We start from the raw sequence: 15,898 nt of genomic DNA on the forward strand, positions 1-15,898 counted from the left end.
TGGAACTGCTCCCTCACTCCGACAATTTCTAGTCTGTAGTGGGTGGGAGAGGAACCCATGTTCTAGAAGACCAAATGATCAGCATCTCTCCCCCTCCCTACAGGTGATGTGTTTACCCCCTCTACCTTTATTGACGGCCTATGGAACAGAGAAACGCCAACCCACAAGCCATATCCACTCCTAAACACAAATTCCAAAGCTGAGGGGCTACAGGGAGCGCGGAACGGGAATGCTGGGACCCTTAACTTTTACACAGAAAGCTAAAGTAACCCCACATGAGAAACTTCAGTGTGGATGTGGTTAGATGCAGGAGGTCTGTTTATTGCCCTGGGCAGACCAACGAGGAATTTCCTGTGTGCTATGCCAGATTCAGGGCTCAAGTAACCCCGTCTGCAGTCTGTGTGACGAAGCCAGCAGTTGTCCTGGGTATTGACACACTCTATTCCTCTGCTACTTGTTCCTGGCAGCGACCCTTCCGTCCACATTCTACCAAGTGTAGAAAGGGATTAGAAAGGGGAAGGGGGGGGGGGAAATTCCTTCTAAAATAACCAAAGAAAAAGTGAGTTAAAAGGGAAACCCGCAGCCTCTGTGTTGGACTTTGCTCTTCCAGAGTAAAGACACACGTAGTACCTCCAGCAATAAAATTCCTAACCTTGGACCCAAGACTGTTTGCCTAGGTCCACACAGAGTCAGCCGTTGGCTGCTTTAATAGAAACTGCTTTCATGTTGCGTTTTGCCCAGAGAAGTAGATTTGGGGATTTTTTTTTGAGGAAAGATTGAATTTATCATAAAACATATTTCATCAAGGTCCCAGTAAAACGAACCACCTTTTTACCCAAACCACAAGGGCTGCAGATTCCTTTGCTGGGAAAGTTGGCTGCTTCTGTTGGAAAGATTAAGTTCTGCTGGATCGTTTGGGACAGGGAAAGACAGGTGATCACTTTGTCCTTAGCAGAAACTCCGAGAAACAGAAAGGGTACCTCACGGGCAGGTCCATTTCCTCTCTGCAGAGTCTTACAGCAGATGAATAGGAGTGGACCTAAACATGTTCTAGAAAGAACCTAAACCATGCAGCCAACACCAAATGTATCTGCAATCCTCCAGCCCCCAGAAAGGCCTCCCCGCAAGGATGATGGATCGGGAACCTCCCGTAGTGCTTGTAACTTATTTGTTCAAATTGAACGTGCCACTATTTCCATCAATATGATGAGAGAGTGTTGAGCACCTTCCCCTGCCCCCCCACTTCCTCTTTGGTTGTTCCTGGCCTAAAAGCATCTTGAGGGGAAAAGATACATGTTTTGATATGATGGGATATTTGGCCAGTTTATGAAAAGCAAGTTTGCCAAGAGCCAGTACTATAGACTAGCTATTGGACTTCCTTGGAGAAAAAAATAGATTATTTTCAAATTGCTTTAGACACTGACAGGTTATGAATTGTTATATACATAGTTAAATTTGACTTTTGGATTATCTTGTTATCTGCATCCCTCTGCCCCATGGGCATCCCAGGCCACAGGCCTTGGTCTCTCTCTCTCTCTCTCTCTCTCTCTCTCTCTGGAAGCTACCTCTTCCTTATCACTTCTTTTTAATTTTATGACAGGGTTTTACTATGAAGCCCAGGCTGCCCTGAAATTTCTAACCCTCTTGCCTCAGTTTCCTGAGCTCTGGGATTATAGTTGTATATTATTACCCCAGCTGACTCCCTCCAGCTTTCTTAACCTGGGTCTCCATTTAGCCTTTTCAGATGTTATTTGGGCAGATATATATTCTTTGTTTCCTTTTTCTGTTTTTTAGACCAAAGCCATTTTGGTGAGGTTTGTTGGTGTTTTCCTACACTTAAGGATTCTGACTGTGATGGCTAATGAAGTTTTAGCCTGTTTAGGTGAAGCCCCAAGTCAGACCAGCTGAGCATCTGGCTGTCTTTTAGTAACCCCTACTTGGTACCACCACAATGAAGAATTTCTCATAGGAGAAATGCTGGTGTGAGTTTCAGTTTTCAGATACACTTTTGTGGAAACAAACCACACAGAATGGAGTATCCCAAGTCCAGGCTCAGATGTCACAGCAGTCACTGTCCTTGGTAGCAAACACAAACTCAACTGCTTCTTCTTTGACACTCCCTGTAGATACCCGTGTGCGGTGGAAAGAGCGTTGCTATGAACGCTCTAGCAAGAGGCAGCACAGGCTGCTCCGATGAGGGTGGTAGGGGAGAAGGGGAAAGGTAGCTAAGGGCCTTAAGCAAGTACGATGGGGGAGGGTGGTGCCGAGCAGAGAGGAATATAAGCAGAAGCTTTGCTTTGGGGGTGTTCAGGGTCTGAGGGACCAGGAGACCATTCGCATGTAGGATTGACATGAAATTACCCCATATTATTTTAATTCAGCATATGGCTATTACCCCATAGCATAAGTCACCAGTACTACTTTTAATATAAACTATACAACAAATCTTAAAGATTATCAGGAATGGTGACAAGGTGAGGGCTCCGAGGGCTTATCTCCTCCTCTGGGTCTTCCCCGTCCTCCCTGTTTCTGTGGAGGCCATCTGTAAGTTCCTATTCTAAGGGAGAGCAGTGACCCCTTTTTTGGACTAGTGAAAGCAAGTGGTTAAACTGTTAGCTTTTCCTCTTCAACCCACTTAGCAAGTTGGTTACTTTCTCCTGTGACCTTCTAAGAGTGGCCTTTCACACTTTAGGTCTCTCAGCATACAATAGAGGCTCTGTTAGGAAATCATTAGAAGAGGAACTTTCCCCCTTTGTCAGCAGTTGCATAAGTAACGTCCTTAATGAGTCCTTAATGAGCAGAACTATTTTCTTCCAGGAGCCTGGAGGCTTAGGGACGTAGAAAATGGCTCCCAAAGTCACGTGATAAGGATTTTTGGTACCAACAGCTTGAGAAGGCTCTATTGTAAGACAAAGCTGGAGCAGAGTGAAAGTTTGACCTAAAACTGAAACTTAAGTTGCCACAGAGATCTCAAAAGTCACTTGCTATACAGAGCAGCAGAGGTAGGGGAGGAGTGGAGGTGCCAGGGCGGGAATAGCGAAGACTAACCTACAGATGAAGAATGTAAGCACCATGGATGCACAGTCAAGGCCATGGAAAACTGAGAGAGAGACACACATGGAGAATCCACAAACCACAGTTTCTCTTCAGACGTCTTGTCTCCCAGAAGTTCAAGACTCAAGAGTTTCAGGTTTTAGAAACTCTTTTTTCTCTCACAGGTGTATGTGTGTGTGTGTGTGTGTGCACCTACGTGTGTGTCTTATGTATATAGGTGCATATGCATGCAGAATCCAAGGGTTAAAGCCGGATGCTTTCTCAATTGCTCTCTACCTTCTACTCTGAGACTTATAGCATCCCACCAAACCTGGTGTTCACTGATTCAGCTTGACTGTCTAGCCAGTGAGATCCAGGAAGCCACCTGATTCTGTGTTCCCAGTGTTGGGAATATAGCCACTCATTGTTGTACAGGGATTTTTCTTTCTCTGTGTGTTCTGAGGACTGGACTCAGATCCTTATGCATATACAACAAGCACCATTACCAACCGAGACATCTCCAAAGGCTAAAATTTATCTCAGAATTTTAAAGACTACAAAGGTAGGCTTCGTTGAACATATGGACACAAAGAATAACTTTTAAAAACATCACTCTTAATTTAGGAAGTTACAAAAGGGACACAAGGGAATAAAGACACAAGGGAATCAATTTTTTTTTAGAAAGTAGACTAAAATGGCATCTGGTAGATGGTACTCTTACCAAGATGGCCCAAGCCAGAACTACATAAAATTAAATTACTTTCATGCTAGGAAAGAGAATACTACTCTAATAAATTTATCTGAACATGGAGTAGGATAACTTTTTGAACAATGATAAGTCCACCCGAGAAAACTTTGTTAACTATAGTTGCATCTTGATTTTTGCTTTGTATTAAAAGTGGTGCACTCTGGCCAGCCTAGTACTTGGGAGGTTGAAATAAGAGGATTGTGAGCTGGTGGCCAGTCTGAGCTACACAGTGAGGCCCTTCCTCACAAAATCAAGGCTCGAATAGAGCCTTGCATCGCTTGTGCAGGACCCTGACTACCGTCAGCAGCACAGTAAAAACACGAAACAACAAGCAACCAAATAGATCAAAATCCCAAGATCTATTTGGCAACCTTACTTTTTAGAATCATGCTCATGTCAGAATTTAAAAACGTTATTTATGATCATTAGCTTTGTGGAAGTCTTATAACACTCTAATGGAATATGTGATTCTCTTTGAGCAGTAAATAAAAAAATAAAATAAAAGAAGAAACTCACAGGGTATGACTTTCTAAGGGACCCTTTGAAACCATCTAGCAGTCAGAAAGACAGCTCGCAAGAATGTTCATACTCTCTTTTGTTTCTGGAATTACTTTCCCCACATTCATCACGAAAGGGAGAAGTCCAGACTGACCCGGACACAGGACATTTTTTTTTTCATGGTCATTCTTTCTTTCCTTATCAGACCTGGTGAAGTTTCCCACCACGCTCATCACTGAGTCTTTCCCCCACCTGGCCTTCTCCATCACCTGTGCTCTTGGTCCTCTGCCTCTGCCCTTCCCACTCCTGCATCTTCTTGTTCAACAGTGTTCTTGACCACAGCGCCCACTGCTTTTCTTCCCTTTAATTAAGGTGCAGTGTTGGGGACAAAATTCCAAATGTTAGGTGCTTTCTTTTCTTGCCACATTAGTGAACCTGGCTCCCAGAATCCCGAGAACCCCTCACCCCCCTCAGCAGGGATGCCGGATCCACTCACTGCTTTCAAACTGCTCTGAGCAGCCAGTCACCTGGAGCTCCCTGCCCCCTCATCCTCTGAGGAGCCATTCCCCAGGAAACTCACTTCACCCATGAAATCACCTCCATGATTTACTGGAAGCCAGATGCTACTAAAGCCCGTGCCTGACATTTTCTCTGCCCAAACCTCTTCCGCAACTCCGCAACTCCATACTTAAATTTATTGCCTCAGTTATACCAGACCCTTGGACATCATTTGAAATCTCACCTATTTGTTCACCGGATTGGTCCTTCACTGGCTTTGCGTTGGGGTCAATACAAAAGCTTTCTGTTATTATTTATATTGATCAGCCACATCCTGGCTATGGTTAAATAGTAGTTTATACCCCCATTTCAACTCCCTTTTCTCATCTAGCCTTTCTGGGTCATGTTTTCTTATACATATCTTTGGCTTGGTGGCCTTTCTCCGTAACCCCTGTTGCCTTTGACTCCCACCAGCTCTGGGAGGGGGAATTGAGGCAGAGGTCACCTGATACCAGACATGGCCCCTGCCCTTGGTAGATGTGAGACATAGGCCTCTTTGTGCAATGTGAACATGACTGTCACCAAAACACATTTCCACATACTATGTGGAAGGAAAAGTCCCAAATCACATAAATCAGACGCTGTGACCACCAGGCACGGATATTACAGACAGCAAAATCACCATGTAACATGTACTTTAATCTGCTGACAGATATTTAAAAATTAGCACAAACAAATGACAAATGACAGGTACTAGCACAAAACTTCCAACTGAACAATCAAAGCCACCGGACTTCTAACACACAGCCCCCTTGAAGAAGAGGGCAAAATTAAATAAATTGTCCAAAGGGAGAGAACTGTGCATTGGGGGAGGGGAGATCTGGTCCCCCACATTTGGTACTTTCTATTACACCTTCCAAAAAAAGTCTGTTTCCTGAAACTTCACACCCAGGCATTTAAGACTCCGTCTCAATGTAGGGCAGGTCACTTCGATAAAATGTGATGCAACGTTTTAAGGCGAGTTAACTGACATTTAGCAGATACCTGCTTTATCATCATCCTTGCTGCAATTTGCAGGAACAGAGGATGGTGGTTTAGACTCTGAAGTCTAAGGGTCTTGTAGGAATCTCCATGCCTACCCTGTCTGGCCACAGATTCTCTAAGCCTCAGTCTCACCAGACAGCTGAGGATTCATGAACGAACTGCTTATCTCACTATGTATGTAACCACACAATAGTGTATCTATGTGAAATATACATAGTCAAACCTCTACATATGCATGCTGTACATTTAAACGTAAGACGAGGATGAATTAGGAAAGTGTGGACAGGGTCTAGGGAGATGGCTCATTTAGTAAAAGTGCTTGCTACACAAGCAAAGAGACCTGAGTATGATCCCCAGAACCCAAAAGGTAAGCTTGAACATGGTGGTACTCCCTGGTACTGCCAGTGTGAGAAGGCAGAGAGACAGGGAGAGTATGAGAGGTCCTGGCACCAACCCACCAGAAAAGAGCAACGGTGCTTTGTCTGACAGTCAACGATTGTGGAATGAACACCTCTGTTATTCACATGTGCCGCCTCTCTAGTTTCTCTATTAACCCCCAGGTACGCACTGTCTTTCTCTATACCTTTGACTCTGCACACCTGGTGAAAATGGAAGCTCAGAAGTACCACAGGCATGGACAATATAAACAATGTCTCAAGTTTCAGGTTAATTTAGTTCAGGTCCCACAGTCACAGACAGAATCCATACTGAACAGGAAGCTGTTGGACACGGCTCATTATCACACCAATGCTGATGCTTCTGAAGTTCTGCTGAGAAGTAGGTAGGCTACAGGGATGAGCTTCCATGACTGTGGCTAGTAAGTACTAGAAGCATGTTCACAGGGCCTCCCACTACATATACATACATACATACATACATACATACATACATTCATACATACATATATACATACAGAACAAAATCACTCCCTACTTGGAGGAAGCAAAAGAAGGCAGAAGGGCTGGAAACCCATTGTCCGTTCAAGGACATACTTCCAGTGACCTAAAGACCTGTGGCTAGTGCCATGGGCTGGAAAACTGGGTATATGTTCGTGTTTGGGGAGCACTCGGAATTCAGGTCCACAGGTGCATCCACAGTATTCTGAAGAGAAGGTGACTGGCTCTTGACCGACTTCTTGAGGGAGCAAATGCCTCCTCTGAGCTTCTGAGCAGGTTCCTACTGCAGGGGAGCTAAGCACTCCCTTGTAGCCAGGGGAAGACACAACTCCCATGGGCTGTGCCTAGAAGAAGTCACGTACTGTGAAAATGCCTTGGAAAGAGGAAGGCGGGTGGCTGACCCTCTACCGTACTAGGGACATTAACTGGAGGACAATGCCCACCTGGTGCTTGGGCAATGCCCACCTGGCAACCCTGGTCCTTAGGAGAGACCTTCGGATTGCAGCTGAGCAAGGTGGTCCTCATGCCTTCTCAGCTTACCTGCTGGAGCACATGCAACCAGCAAACAAGCTCGGTGGTCTCACATTTCACGTGGGCACTCCCAGACAGAACACAAATGGGCAATACACTCCAGGGAGACAATGTGTTGGGGAACAAGTGCCGCAGGTCACTCTGACTCAATGACATCAATCCAGCACGCCTGCACCATCCCTCTCTCTGCTTGCACTCAGCCCCGTGGGTGTGCTCTCTACTCCCAAGTATGTTTGGAAACCTCACAAACACATCTATTCCCATATTTAGGGAAGAAAAAAAAAATCCTGCTCCATTCCAGTAACTGGCAGGGGCCTGGTGTTTGGCACTGAAGTCAGAGTTAGCAGTTTGTAAGCTTTGAAGTGAGACGGCTTTCCCTCTTCTTTTATTAGCAATGAAATGAACTTTAAAGGGGGAAAAAAGTTGGTGAGGAGTATTTTTCCATGGCAAGCCACGTAATGTCTTTGGTACAATTCCCTATTTAGAAAGCTGAACTGCCTTGAGGGACTACCTGGTACATCTCACACAATTCCTGCCCATGAGAATGTGGTCAAATGCGGGTTTCTCAGTGGACTGCCATCTCTTATGTATCTGGCAGGAGCTAAGACGCTACAATGGGATATTTTAGAGCAGTGATCTTTAAACCCAGCCTGTATACCTAGATACTTGACTCTCTCTCTCTCTCTCTCTCTCTCTCTCTCTCTCTCTCTCTCTCTCTCTCTCTCCATGCGTGTGTATGTATAATTACATGCACATATTATCTTGAGGGACTGTCATTTTAACAGGCAACCTGGATGAGTCTAATGCAAGCAGTCAACAGCCATTACTGAGAAAAATTCACTTAGAATTTCTAAAATTCCTTGGCCAAAAGCATTGGGGTTTTAAATTGTTGTAATATTTCTGTGCAGGAAGATTCAAGACCCATTTGCCCTTCCAGGAAAGGAGAACGTGTGTGTTTGACTTCCCATAGGCTATCTCCAGAGCAGTTAGCATGAATGACCTTATTCTGACTTTGCTGATTAGGAAGTCACTGAAGGTCAAGAGATGTGCCCAGGGTGAGGTGGCTCTGGCTGCGGCAGGGTCTCTGTCTCCTGACTTCAGAGAAAAGGTTAAGCCTGGTGCCTCCCTTCACAAAGCCCTGAAGTCAGAAGCCCTGGGAACTGCTTGAAGAAAACCTAAACCCACTACATCCTAGCTTTTCTGGTTTCCCTGGAAGCCCCACACCATCAGGGAACTTTGGGTACATGGAGATGAGCTAAGGAGCTTAGCTCTGCTCTACTTTAGAGCATTTAAGCTGTGATGGAGAAATTTCTACCACACCGTTATGGCACCCTGGGAAAACCCTTCTCATCCATCCTCCCAAGCCCAGGGCCACGCCATTCACCATGACAGACACAAGCCAAGTTCTTAACTTACTATAAAAACTAAGTGTGCTTCTTGAAAAGTAAAGAATTCCTTAAAGTCCTTGGAATGCTGTGTCTTTAGAAAGAGTCCCCAGGTAGCTTCCTTGACTTCACAGATGTTCACTGAGACTTCCTGGGTGGCTGCTGGGCTTTCCGTGTCACATCACAAGGTGCCACGGGGAAGATGAACCTCTGACAGTGGAAAAGAGCTTTCATTCTCTACCCTTCCTTCCCTGTGCCCGCAAGGGAAGACCTGCCTTCAACCCCGTGAGAAAAACTCCAAATGGAATAGACTAGACAAAGAAATACTTAATCACACTGGTGGGGGGAAATCTCAGTAGAAACAATGTATCTTTTCAAAGACTGAAGATGCTATGAATAGACAGACTGCTTGCTGCTGCATCTGTCTCTGGCTCTGGGTTGGGGTGTGGGGGGGAGGGTAATATTTGCCATTATTAGATACTACTTTAATTCTTAAAGCTTCAAAGAATTATGTTCATTTGCCAAAACCCCACTGTGTAGCCAACTACAAAGACTCATTTATGAAAATCACTGGGAGCATTCTTAATTTTTTTTTTTTTTTTTTTTTTTTGAGACAGGGTTTCCCTGTGAAGTCCTGGTTGTCCTGGAATTCACTATGTAGAGCAGGCTAGCCTTGAGCTCAGAGATCCACCTGCTTCTTATCCCGGACTGCTGGAATTAAAGGTGTGTGCCTCCACCTCCTGTGCACTCTTCAAATATTAATTTCTACAAACATCCTTTCCCTAGGATGCTCCTTATTCTTAGGAGTAGCTTGGGCATGTTTGCAATAGTTCCTCTTGGGAGCCTTCCTCCTTTGGTCAGCCTGAACCCAGCTACTGTTTCTTTTGACACAGTTCCTCCTGTGACTGGAGAGAGACCTTCTCAAGCTTCACCTGGGATGTCGGGCTAGTCCCAGGTGCTCTTTCTATACGTGTGATTGTTAGCACCATACCCAGTCCTTGACACTTCTCGGGGAATCAAGAGACTGCTGAATCAGATAGCAGCTGAGATGCTGCTTCAGGCCATGACATGGGAGCCATGCTTTGAACTCTCACACTCTTCCTCATGTAGATCCTACCCCAGAAGAAGACTATAGATGCTAAGCAGACCATTGATGGAAACTGTATCAGTCCTTTTGATATGCCAAGCAGAAACCTTAGTCTTACCTAGTTATGCTGTTTCAAAATGAACCATTTGCTTCCTGCTGAAACCAACCCACAGAAAGGAAGAAAATGCCACTGTTTAAGTAAAATATAAAGTCTTCATACAAAACTGCTGGGTGCTTTAATTGAATAGGAGCTCTTCTTGACTTCTTGTGGGTAGGAACAGCTCACTGAAGCGATGGCCATGCATCTCTTAATGAAAGGGACATCTGGGAAACGAATCCTACGGTGATCTCCTCATTTCCCATGGAGAGTATTTACACACACCAAGATGGCTATGATATGATGTCACTGGGCTATAGGATATCATGGGACTCTCCATAAATGTATGCTGTCATTTGTTGACTGAACTGTTGTCATCCAGCATATGACACACATGACCTTTGGTCTTGCTCAAGGGAGCTGTGAGCACCCTAACAGCTCCACGATGAACTCAGCCCCTCCACAGTTTGAAAGTCAGCCATGTTATGGGAATAAGGATTGGCAAATGGCCCAGTTCTCCACTTTATAATTGTAGTTACTAAAGTGAGTGTTCACGGAGTAGGGCTTGCTAGAGCAGTCAAGGATAGGAGGCATTTATAAAGGGACAGCTTTGTCTGTCAGTCAGGAACCCACCAACTCCATCTTGCCAGCTGTGGCTCTCCTCTAATTTAGACCCTTGTGTGCCATTTGATTCCTTTCCTTATATAAATTAGAGATGTGATGGAGTTTGGGGAGTGGGGACATATCATGCAAGCCCACTGCTGCAGGGCAGGGCCAGCATGCTTGGTTCTCACATTTGAGGAGGACCAGGGCACTCGGGGGTATTGGGTGGCTGACTTATCAGATAAAGGACAAGTGATAACAGCCCTGGGCTGACTCATGAACAAAAGCTCTTGGACATGCATCTAGACTTAGGTAGACCCAGGGCTCTGTGTTCATTTCTGTAGAACGAGGCAGAACCATTGGTGGGGACTGACATATCCTGATCCTAAGTTAATCTCTTCCTTGCTCTGCTTCTGCTTCCAGCATCATAAAGCATCCTACAACTCAGGAAGCTAGACCAGCGCGGATGTCCACTCTAAGCAATGTCCTATAATAGGTGTCTAGTGTTAGAGACCATGACAGTCTCACCGATGCCTCAGACCATGGGTTGTATATGTTTGTTGGGATCCAGAGAAATGCCAAGGCAGAACTGGACAGTGGGTTTCTTAGAAGGAAACACAGAGTATAGAGAATGGACCTAAAGTGGTAACACAATGGTGCTTCATTTTACAAAGAGAGATGAGCCTGGCTAGTGAGACTTCATAGAGCTCCGAAAGACTAGGGCTTGGGGCATCCTCTTGTGGGCATCTCAGAAGACTCTGACTATGTGCAAGGCAGCATGGGTTTATGGGATGGGCTCACACAGTCTCACTTGTGAACTTAAGTTTGGTGCTTTAGGCTGTACCCAGCTCCTTTCCTGTGTACCTGATGTGATAGAGTAATATTGTAGCATGTAGTTTTATGCTCTACCTGCCTGTACCCCAGGAGGTGAGCTGTGCTACCAACCCCCTCCCAGCTTCCCTTGAATCCTCGGATAAAAGACACAGACACACACTTGCCCTTCTATGACCTCATTGGTTATTGTTAGTGGCTCAGTGTTAGGCAACTGGGCATCATAATGTAAAAACAAACTATCAGAAACAATTCAAACAATCAGAAGGGCTCTGATCTCAGTGTCTTTCGCTGGCTTGAAGAGATGCACAAAGAGAGACTCTGGCACATCAATTATCTGGTTACTAGAGTTATTAGGGCGATGGTTTACGAGTGACCAGTTACCAATTAAGCAGTTAGTGACAGACTTAATATCGAACTCATAATCAACACAAGCCTTGCTCAAGACTGCTTCCAACCCACTCCTGTCTTCCCAGGGCCACAGACAGTGCTGTGGACAATCAGCACAGAACTACAGGCATGTGGGCACGTCGTAAGTCCGAGGACTTAGGGTGAAACTGTTCATGGTATTTACATTTCTCACACCACTTCTGTGGATGAGAGCACCTCTTCTAGCTGTTTTACTTTGTTCCTCTACTGGTAAGTTTTGATGCAAGCAGATTAGAGAAGCCTTTACTGAAGTTCACCGTCATAAGACACAGAAAGCCGCTTCTCTCACACGTGCACAAACACCATGGAGATACACACATGGGTCGCAGTACTGACCTGCCCTTTCATGTCAGGAGCAATGGGGATGGTCGGCCAGATGGTTGAATAGACACCGAAGAACACCAACCAGATCAGCATACTTCCCCACACTGCCAGGTGACTGAACTGTGGAAGAAATAAATGAATGCTTAGTCAGGGCCCTCTGCTGGCCTTGGAAGGGGGTTCACTCCAGCCAAGATGTTGCCCACCTCTCATCCCACATCCAAGGCCCTTTCTTTTTCTTTCTTTCTCTTTCTTTCTCTTTCTTTCTCTCTCTCTCTCTCTCTCTCTCTCTCTCTCTCTCTCTCTCTCTCTCTCTCTCTCTCTTTCTTTCTCTCTCTCTCTCTCTTTCTCTCTCTCTCTCTCTTTCTTTTTGGTTTTTGAAACAGGGTTTCTCTGTACAGCCCTGGCTGTCCTGGAACTCACTTTGTAGACCAGGCTAGCCTCAAACTCAGAAATCTGCCTGTCCCTGCCTCCCAAGTGTTGGGACTAAAGGCATGTGCCACCACGCCCAGCCCAAGGCCCTTTCTTGATGGGAAGAAACTCAGGATGTCCAAGTGACTGGAGAACTCTGTCTTGTTCCTTCTCTTAGAAGTTTTAATGATGAATTCAAACTATCAGTGGCTTAAACTAGCCTGAAGATGAAAGCGCTTCGAGCCTCAACCTCCCTCTAAAATCCATGACATAATCTTCCCACCCCTGGGTTATCAAGTGTTTGCTTTATAAAACAAGGGTTCAGCCATCTCTGGACAGACAGACAGAATATTCTTACATATCATTTAGAGACAACATCTGTTCTACTTATTGCAGAGATTATTTCAAAACCAACTTGGAACAGATAGTACCTCTTTTAAAAACTTGAGATATTATATTTAATAGAGTTTCAAAAATCCACATGTAATTATTCACATTTATAGGTACAATGTGACATTCCAATACATGTATGTAATGTATAATGATCAGATCAGGTAACCGGCATACCCACATTTACAAAACACGATTTCTCCATGTGGGGACCATTCGAAACTCTTTCTTCCAGTATGTTGAAAGGTGAGTTTTCAATTAGTGAGTTAGCCCACTTCCTCCAGAACATTGAAGTGACTACTCCCACCCTGACATACCCTGCACCCCTGGCTCATCCAGTGCTCCAGTAACCTAAATTCTATCCTTCACTTCTATGAGACCAGATGGGTGTCTTACACCCCTTTAAGTTATTGGTCTTTCTCTTTTGTGCTCCTAATACAATCCGTAATTTTCTCTTCACAACCCAGCCCTTCAGCAAGCTCTGCCTTTTGGGTTTTGTTGTTGAACAAGCATTTCCATATCCCAGCACCCACAACAGCTTCCTGCCATACTCCAGGCTAAGGCACTGTTCCCACTCCCTGGACTCACTGCCACCATCCTTGAACAGGTCCCAGGGCTCCAGGCTGACCTTGTCTCCCACCCCATTTGCTTTATGAGAGCAGGAGGTAAGTGAGCCACAGTTAGCCTGTGGCAGAGAGATGTTGGGAAGGGTAGATGTTATCCCATCTCGGAAAGAGCCAAATAGGAAATGGGATGCTGATAAAGCAAGTCTGGGTTAGCTACCTAAATTAATATTCCTTAATCATGAACAATCACAATGTGTTTTAAAGATTCAAACTGTGGGATTGTAGGAGAAAAAAATGGCGTAACTGTATGTGTCATGGCACACCCTTTTTATCTGAAGACACAAAGTACGAGAGACAACATGGGAATGCCAGAGAAAAGTCATGTGCAAAAGTTACCTGTAAATACTACACTTCCTGATCTTTCCATCTGCATTATCCTCTCTCTCTCTCTCTCTCTCTCTCCCTTTTCTGCCTCCCTGCCCCCGCCCCGGTCCCCAGTCAATAGCTTTAAGCCATGCTTAGAGTCAAGCAAATGAGGCAGTAGGTGTGACTGAATCCCAAATTGGCCTTCATAAAGATCAAAACCATTGTTTTTTACTTGTAAATTTTGAAATAAGACAACTGTACGGTATTTACTGTTTCCTCGAGGATTACATGGAGGTCACCGCACACAACTATCTATAACAGCAAGAGAAATAATTCCAAAGAAAACTCACTCTCGTCCAAGCTGTCGTCTCCAAACCAGCTTTCAAACAAACTGTAACCACAACGTACTGTGGAAAGAGAGAGAGAGAGAGAGAGAGAGAGAGAGAGAGAGAGAGAGAGAGAGAGAGATATGTTCAGTATGATTCAAGTATTCCTCCATTACTCTGAACTTCAAGGAATCCACAGCCCATCAAGACATGGAGTAACTCATGCTAATGTGGAAATCGTTGCATATCTGGGGAGGTATAACCCATGTGTGCCCTTTACGAATGGCTCAGCAGCACTAAACTTACCGTGTAAACAATATTTCCAACAAACAAATAGTCTGTGGCATGACCGCTGGTTACTGGAGTATCTGGAAAACAAAGAAGCCACTGTCAGCTTCTAGAAGGCTACAGTGCAAGTTTTGTTTTTGTTTTCATATTTTTTTGTTTCATTTTCATGTTTCATGTTTAAGAACATTAAAGAAATGATATTGTTTTTCCATTTATTTTTAAGTCAAATGAGTAAAACAAAATCAGATTTTCAAACCAAACAAATGCTTGATTTGAATTGAACTTGCATTTTTCTAAGATTAAAGTTTCTTTTTGTCGGGCTGGAAAACAAGCAGTGAAGGACTGGTCTGAGCACAGAGCAAGCACCTCAGTATTAGAACCTTGTTAGCCTTCCTCTTTTGATTTTTGCTAAACCAGGGCTGTTACATCATCATAATTAGTGCAAAGTGTCTGAGTCTATTTGCAGAGATATTCATTATTCTTATTCTCGTTTGAAACCACATGAGCTTCTAGGAGCAAAAGCGACCCAGTGAGAGGTGTTTCGAAGCATAACTGGGATTTTTAAGTTCCATCTTCATGTTTCTTTCTTTCTACGGGTGGCTCTGTAGGGTCCCTAGCAGCCACGATGGCAGAGCGACTCTGCTCAGTGAGACCCACCCTGTGGAAATCTGACTCTGATCCTGAGAGTGCAAAAACTATTTTAATGTCAGGGATGGTTTCCTGAGTAAGGGTCCCTCCTTCACACTCAGGTTCAGATCTGGGGCCCATGAGCTGGGTTGTAGGGATTGCTGGGTTCACGTTTCCAGCGCAACTGCTGCTATCCATGCGAATTTGGGCTGACTTACTCATCTAACCTGTTGAAGACTCTGTCTATTTTCATAAAATGGTGTGATGATCAGGTTGGGTCCTAGGTGGATTCTGGTAGTGGATGCAGCTCTAGGGCATAGCTTTGCTCCTGGCCCCGAGAGGTCAGGCTGTGACCAGGGGAAGATGAAGCACAATGTGGCGAGCACCTACGGCACTGAACTTCCATGCCTGCCACTGGGGGCTGAACTAGGAGATCGGAAAGAGATTCCACCACAGACATAAAAAAGAAAGCTCTGGAGACTTGGAAGGAGCAGTAAAGAGACTTTAAAGTGAAGGAAGAGAAAGTTTAAAAAGGGGGCAGCTAAATTAGTTTCAATAAGACAACAAACTGGTGTGTGGGCTGCGCATGCCTCCTTTGAAAACCCGAAGTCGGAAGTGCTTCGAAGTCCCATGGACTCCTTTTAGGTTTTGGATTAGGAGTATTCAATGAGTGACGTCTATAGTAATATTCCACCATTCAAACTCTGAGCTAGAAAATGCTTCCGGACCCGAGGCAGCGACATTCATCCTGTGTTTACAAACAGCCAATCTAAACTGAGAGAGTCTACTTCCAGTAACTGGGCCTGAGGTTATTCTAACAATAGATGCAGCACCTTAAAGACAAAGATTAGTCAGGGATTGTTTATTTGAGTCTAACAAAGATCATCGCCATCAAAGGAGTAAGCTCCATCTTTTGTGTACCC

General features: G+C 44.8%; 1 protein-coding gene across 4 annotated transcripts in view; it reads right to left on the reverse strand.

Annotated features, from left to right (window-relative positions):
- The window catches only part of Atp8a2 (ATPase phospholipid transporting 8A2), a 556,425-nt gene that overhangs the window by 110,143 nt on the left and 430,384 nt on the right, over positions 1-15,898 (reverse strand). For all 4 annotated transcript variants that reach the window (XM_021182071.3, XM_085828704.1, XM_029469106.2 and 1 more), the window contains exons 31-33: positions 14,367-14,428; positions 14,085-14,141; positions 12,017-12,124 (exon numbers count right to left, since the gene is read on the reverse strand). In XM_021182071.3, the coding sequence (XP_021037730.1) occupies positions 12,017-12,124; positions 14,085-14,141; positions 14,367-14,428 (227 nt within the window). The remainder of the gene's footprint in view (positions 1-12,016; positions 12,125-14,084; positions 14,142-14,366; positions 14,429-15,898) is intronic.

This window comes from Mus caroli, unplaced genomic scaffold (genome assembly GCF_978045245.1).
Source record: "Mus caroli unplaced genomic scaffold, Mus_caroli_1 scaffold_12, whole genome shotgun sequence".
In the NCBI taxonomy this organism is placed as follows: Eukaryota; Metazoa; Chordata; class Mammalia; order Rodentia; family Muridae; genus Mus; species Mus caroli.